This window comes from Suricata suricatta, chromosome 9 (genome assembly GCF_006229205.1).
Source record: "Suricata suricatta isolate VVHF042 chromosome 9, meerkat_22Aug2017_6uvM2_HiC, whole genome shotgun sequence".
In the NCBI taxonomy this organism is placed as follows: domain Eukaryota; kingdom Metazoa; phylum Chordata; class Mammalia; order Carnivora; family Herpestidae; genus Suricata; species Suricata suricatta.
In genome coordinates, this window is record NC_043708.1 from 20,113,903 (window position 1) to 20,121,380 (window position 7,478).

The 7,478-nt window shown below is 37.9% G+C and overlaps 1 protein-coding gene across 1 annotated transcript in view; it reads left to right on the forward strand.

The window, feature by feature from the left end:
* The window catches only part of LOC115302166 (probable G-protein coupled receptor 19), a 1,436-nt gene extending 1,037 nt beyond the window's left edge, over positions 1 to 399 (forward strand). Inside the window, exon 2 of the mRNA XM_029952166.1 lies at positions 7 to 399. Coding sequence (XP_029808026.1) covers positions 7 to 369 — 363 coding nt within the window. The 3' untranslated portion in view covers positions 370 to 399. The remainder of the gene's footprint in view (positions 1 to 6) is intronic.
* The last annotated feature ends 7,079 nt before the right edge of the window (positions 400 to 7,478 follow it).

Genomic DNA, 7,478 nt, shown 5'->3' on the forward strand with positions numbered 1-7,478 from the left:
GTGGCTCAGCTGTGGCACCCCCCCGAATGGGACTCCAAGAAAAGTTCCCTTGTTTTCACAGTTATCACATGGATATCTTTTAGTTCTTTGGCCTCTAAGCCTACGCTCTATTCCATTTATAATGCCAATTTTAGGAGAGGAATGAAAGAGACTTTTTGCATGTCCTCAATGAAGTGTTACCGAAGCAATGCCTATACAATCACAACCAGTTCAAGGATGGCCAAAAAAAACTACGTTGGCATTTCAGAAATTCCTCCCACGGCCAAAACTATAACCAAAGACTCAATCTATGATTCATTTGATAGAGAAGCCAAGGAAAAGAAGCTCGCTTGGCCCATTAATTCAAATCCACCAAATACCTTTGTCTAATTTCACAGAGTTCTTTCAATTATCATTATGCTGCCAGAGATTAAAAGGCTTTAACTAAAAAAAAAAAAAAAAAAAAAAAAAAAAAAAAAAGGTTCTGACCCAAGAATTAAAACCACAAAAGGTTATGATTCAAGTATCAAAAGGAAGGGAGAAAGGAACATAGGAAAGAAGGAGGACATTTTTAAATTTGTAGTGCCTCACATACACACACACACACACACACACACACACACACACACACACATACACAAAATAATAAGACCTGTGATGATTCTTGTATTTCCAAAGATTTATCAGTCTAAGAAATTTACCAAATTTCAAGAATGGTAAATGGTCATTAAAAATCAGGGAGCACAGTTGCTGATGATTGACATTAAAACTATTAGTGTATCGGGTCACCTGGTTGGCTCAGTCAGTTGAGTGTCCAACTTCAGCTCAGGTTATGATCTCACAGTTTGTAGGTTCGAGCCCCGTGTTGGGTTATATGCTGACCACTAGCTCAGAGCCTGGAGCCTGCCTCGGATTCTGTGTCTCTCTCTCTCTCTGTCCCTCCTCTGTTCATGCTCTGTCTCTCTCTGTCTCTAAAAAAAAAATAAACAAATATAAAAAAATTTTTTAACTATTAGTGCATGGAATTGAGTTTAAGGAATTTCTATAAATATGGTTACAAAATATAAGGTTATTTCATAAGTAGTTAAAAGAATATATAATCAATATTCTAATTTAATTAGACAAAACTAAGAAGCTTTCACAGTCAGCAATAATCCATGTGGTAGTCTCAAAATGAGTTCCAGCCACTCTTCTTTCTCAACTACAATCCAACTGTAGTCTATCTCTCCTGAGAAAAACATCAGCCAATAGACTATCAAGGTCCATGAGAAGGGGATTTAGGCCAGGGGTTCTGATGGGGTCCCAGAGGATAGCACAGGTACAGGATGCTTTTATTCTGAGGTCAAGGGGATGATGCAAACCTGAAGTCAAGAGACCTGGAACAAAGTCTGGACCTCATGTTCCCTGAGAGCTTGGACTGAAGAAACTTATAGAATCCAAAGAAGCAAGGGGACACTAGCCCCTGTGTGTCATCTTGGGAGAACCTGCAGATTTCCCTGTTATATGAAGATGGACTGGGTTCCTCCTCCACTCTGACTCTTGGAACCACTGTAACCAAATGAATCCAAGAGCAAAGAAGCTTTCTCCTGGTGTTCACCAAAGGACTGATCCCTTCCCATTTGCTACATCCTTGACCCACAGGGAAGAGACAGGTGCTGCTGTGCTGACCATCACCCATGGGCTTGTCACTTCTCAAAGTACTCATTAGCTTTACACAGGCACCAAGGATAAACAGAGCATAGGCAAAGGAAATTAACAAGGCACCCAAGGGAACCCGGCAATTCAAAAGTGGAAGAAAACAAAGAAATTTCCAATTGTGTACCTTTAAAGGAAATAAGATTCCTGGAGGATATAGCTAAATGTTTAACAAAAATTCAATGAAATAGCATTTAAATGAGTCAATTTTAGCACCATAAAAATATTCTGCAACTAGAAAACATGGCTTTCATATTTATAAAGTGAATATATTGATCTAAGGAAATGACCGCCATTATTGAAAACTAAATTAGTGACCTAGAAAATCAATTGGAAGAAATATCGTACAACTTAGAGGAAATATACTTAGAAATTGAAATACTGAAGGAAAAATAAGATTCTTAAAAGATGGGCAAGTATTGAGAGTTTCAGAAAGAGAAAAAGGAACAGCTAGAGAATTGGCAAGAATAGCAAGGGAAAAAATGCTCCTGGTTGGAACACTTGAGTCTGCAAATTAACAGGGCTAAGTTCCAGAATAATGAGGAAGGGAAAGGGGGAAAGAAAGAAAAATAGATGAATGGAAGTCAGGAAGGAGGGAGAAAGATCACTTTACAAAAGGAAAAGAATAAAATTGTTATGGGTTGAATTTTTGTTACCCCAAATTCATATGGTGAAATCTTACACAGTACTTAGAATGGAACAATATTTGGACATAGTATCCTTAAAGAGGGACCTAAGCTCAACAGCATTGTTAGAGTGGACACTAAGCCAATAGGACTGCTGTCCTTACAAAAGGAGACAAAGACCCAAGCACACAAGGCGAAAAACATGTCAAGACACAAGGAGAAGACAGCAATTTAAAAGCCAAGGAGAGAGACCTCATAAGAAATCAATACCACGACACTGTAATGTTGTGCTTCTAACCCCCAGGGACTATGGGCAGATACATTACTATTATGTCAGCCACCCACACTTCATGACAGTCCTAGAAAATTAATACAGAGCAAACATTAAAATTTTCATCTGTAATTTTAGATGCTAGAAAACAGGGGGAAAATATCTATTGGTTAATGAGAGTAAAGGATTAGACCAAAAAAATCTGATACCCAGACAGTGAACAGGAGTATATTTATAGATATATAAAGCATTTGGAGAGCACATAGCCCATAGAACCCAACTGAGGAAAATACTTAGGAAAGGACTCTAATCAAATAAATAAACAGAACAGATGGCAAGAAAAGGACAATGACAAGGAGAGAAAACAACAGTAGGCAATGAACTCTGAATGGAGATAATGATAGAATCATAAGGAATGTGTAATATTAGAAATCTTGAACTAGAGGAATCACATGGCTAAGCTGACACAGTCATGTGGAACTAAAAATAATAAACTATCTCAGCAAAACCTTTGACTTGGGAGGGAGCAGGGAATCACAATCAATATTTTTATGGCACATCAACATGTATGGGCTCTGCTCTAGTCACTCTAGTTAAATCATTGCAACAACCCTGTGAAGAAAATGATAGCACTCTCCCCACTTTACAGATGGGGAAGCTGAGACAAAGAGAACAGCTTGAGCAGAAAGACACAGTTGGCCACTCACTCTAGGGTCTGCTTTTCACTGCTGGACCATGGGGCAGTAAGGAGAGAATTAAAAACATTCTAGTGGGTGTGCACGTGGGAAGGGAACAGGGAGGTCATAATGATCTAAAACGTTTAATATATTGTGCACTAACTGTACACATATAATTTTTGAATAAAGGGGCACAAACAGGAATTATGCCAGGAAAATAGAAACAAACCAGGACTTGCACAAATAAATCTGGACATATAATCATCCTGTTACCTGTAGGTCTCAGCTTAAAAATTGGAAGCAGGAGATAACCTTAACTGAGGGATATGATTAATATCTTTATTTCATATAATAGTAGAGAAATACAGACATACCTTGGAGATATTGCAGATTTGGTTCCTGACCACTGCAATGGAGCAAATATGACAATAAAGCAAGTCAAATAAACTGTGGGGATCCTCAGTGCATAAAAACATTGTGTTTACACTATATTGCAGTCTATTAAGTGTGCGACAGCATTGTGTCTAAAAAACAATGTTGAGACCTTAATTTAAAAATACTTTATTGGGGCACCTGAGTGACTCAATTGAATAAGTGACCAACTTTCACTCAGGTCATGATCTCCTAGTTCATAGGTTTGAGCCCTGCATCAGGCTCTGTGCTGACAGCTTGGAGCCTGAGCCTGCTTCAGATTCCGTGTCTCTTTCACTCACTCTGCATATGCTCTCTCTCGCAAAAAAAAAACAAAAAGTTAAGCATCATCTGAGCTTTCAGTGAATCATAATCACTGACCACAGATCAATAATAAAAAAGTTTGAAATATTGTGAGAATGACCAAAACGTGACACAGAGACACAAAGTGAGTAAAGGCTGTTAGAAAATAGTGCCTACTGACTTGCTCCATGGAAGGTTGCTACAAACCTTCAATTTGTAGAAATATCTACAAAGCACAATAAAATAAGGTATGCCTGTATATATTCAATTATGTGTGTTGGAAATAACAAGATCACAACTGGTAGAAGACAAAAGTGCCAAGACCAGGGAGCCTGGGGCTCAGCCAGTTAAGCGTAGGACTTTGGCTCAGGTCATGATCTTGCAGTGTGTGAGTTAGAGCCGTGTGTTGGGCTCTGTGCTGACAACTCAGAGCCTGGAACCTGCTGTGGATTCTGTCTCCTCTCATACTTCTCCTCCACTTGCACTCTCTGTGTGTGTCTCTCTCTCTGACAAATAAACATTTTAAAAAATTTTTTAATGTGAAGAAACTTTTTTTTTTTAAGAAACTTCTAAACTAACGTGAGTTTTTAAAAAACACACAAACCTTAATCAAACACACAAAAAAAAATAAAAAATAAGGAAAAGTAGGAAACAAAGATGGAAAGAATAAAGCTAAGGTTTTCAATTCTTAAATATAAATCACACACTTTTTTCATCAAAAGACTGTAAGATTGTAGATAAATAATAACCAACAAAATATATAAAACAAAGCAGAAAACAAAAATTTTATAACTTTTTTTTTTTAATGTTTATTTTGAGAGAAAGAGAGAGAACAAGCCAGTAAGGGGCAGAGAGAGGGGGCGAGAGAGAATCTCAAGCAGGCTCCCAGTATGGAGCTCAATCCCACAAACCATGAGATCATGACCTGAGTCAAAATCAAGAGTCAGATTCTTAACCTACTGAGCCACCCAGATGCCCCGAAAAACAAAAATTTTAAATAAAGGTATAGCACTGGGACATCTGGGTGGCTCAACCAGTTAAGCATTGGACTCTTTGATTTTGACTCAGATCATGATCTCACAGATCGTGAGATCAAGCAACACATCAGGCTCTGAAACTGCTTGGGATTCTCTCTCTCTCCCTCTCTCTCTCTCTGCTCCTTCCCCCATTCACATGTGTGTTCTTTCTTTTTATAAAAACAAATAAAATAAACATTTTAAATAAATAAATAAATAAATAAATAAAGGTATAACACTAACCACAAAAGAAAAATTGATAAAATAAACTCCACCAAAATCAAAAACTTCTGTTCATCAAAGGATATCATTAAGAAATTAATAAGCAAGCCACAAACTGGGAGAAAATATTTGCAGTACATATAACTAACAAAGGACTAATATCTAGATTTGTAAATAATTCCTATGATTCAATACAAGATAAAAGCACAGCTTTAATCATAAGCAAAAGAATGGGCACTTGATAAAAAAAAAAAGATATACAAATTGACAGGAAGCACATGGAAAAGTTCTCATCATGCTTAGTCACTAGAAAAAGCTAAATAAAATCCACAGAGATATTGCCACACACCTACTGGAAGGGGTAAAATCACAAAGACTGACATAATCAAGTGTCAGTGAGAATGCAAAACAACTAAACCCTCATATGTTGGAGGGAGGGGAGGAATGGTAAAACCACTTTGAGAATCCTTCTAGAGGTTTTCCATAAAGTTAAACATACCCCTACCCTGTGAAGAAGCATTTCTACTTTTGGGCATTTGTCCAAGAAAAAAGTGAAAGCATATGTCTATAAAAAGACGTGCACAGGAATATTCACAGCAGCTTTATTTACAATAGCCAAAAACTGGTAACACCACCAAATGTCCATCAACAGAAGAATTGCCAAAGTCTGATTCAGTCACACGTGGGCTAATCTGGGGCAAAAGAAAGCAATGCGTTACTAATACAAACTACATGGAAGAAGCTTCTTTCTGAGAAGGAAGCCAGACACATACCCTAATTAAGTTCTACAGACAAAACTAATCTATGTTTAAAGAAATCAGAATAGCAGTTGTCTTTGGAAGAAGGGCTAGAGCTGATTGGAGAGGAACACAAGGTATCTTCCTGACATGATGTTCTGTAGCTTATTATGCTTGTTAAGAGTATGTGCACCTGCTAACAACACCAAACCATGTACTTAAGATCTGTCCATTGGACTGCACATAAGCGTTAAAATTCTATGAAGCCATACCTTATAAAGTCATAAGCAGAGTTATTAGGTATATAAAATAAAGCAGATGCAATAATTAATTACTGATATTAAAGGAAACAAGTTTAAAAGGACTGAACAGAAAGAATGGTACAAAAGTAACTGCAGCTGTTATGTCAACAAAACGCAGCAGATCTGAGGCTGCAGCAGTGAGGAAGTAAAGAAATGTGTCTCATCATCTTCCATAGAATTCAATAGTTGCATTATTCCGTTAATAGAAAAAAATATTTTTTGCTCTGTAGATCTTAAGAGAAACTTAATAGAATAAAATATATTTTCCTATTTTATGAAGAAAAGCAATTTAAGTCCAGAAAACAAAGTACCAGGAAAGTATAAAAAATGGAAGCTTGAAATAATATGTTTGCCCTAAGACCTAGTAGTGATGATATTGAATATATATTGGGTTTTTAATGTGGGGAGAATCAGGAAAAAGAATAGACAATAAAATACGCAAACTCTTGTGTTGCCTAATTAATAAAAAAGGAACAAAGACTACAGACACAATTAGAAATAAAGAATGATTTATAAAAGATAACGCTTTTTTGTAGAGTTGTATGTCAACACCCATCTCATCAACCATGTGGCCCGATTGCCAAAACCCAGAGATGGGTGTGGGGAAAGATGCTGGTTAGAAAGCCAGGTTAGCAACCCCTCCCCCCACCAGGTCACTATAGCTTCTAGTCCAAAGAATGGATTTCTTTATCCCTGGCTAAAGGAAATGAGAGTCACAGTGCAAGAGATGGGGAAAGTAAGGTGGTAGATTACATGAAGATCTCAGGCTCCCCTTCTCTGGCACAACCCTTAACATTTAGCAAGAGTGCCCTCTGGTGGAGGGCAGTGGCCATGGGAGTATGGGGACATTGCTTTTGGACCACCTCATGTACCAGTTGGTCACAGAGATGGCAGAATAATTACTGGACACCAAGCATGGCAAAGAGCAGAAAGCTTATGCCAGTGAAGGGGCCTGTCAAGCACATGCCCACAGCTCCTTATGTTGACTAGTGACCAAGGGTCAAACCTGACAGTGAATATCTAAGCAGATTCCTGTGTGGACATACGACTTTGAGAGCTCCAAGCCACCCACCCACCACACCCACCCACACAAATGCACACCTCCACAAATACACACACACACCCAGAGGCCACAGCAACAAACAGGTTCTCTTAAACTTGCGCCTGACAGAGAGCCTAGCTGAGGAGGTGTTTTTTAATTTTTATTTATTTATTTTTTGAGAGAGAGAGACAGAGACA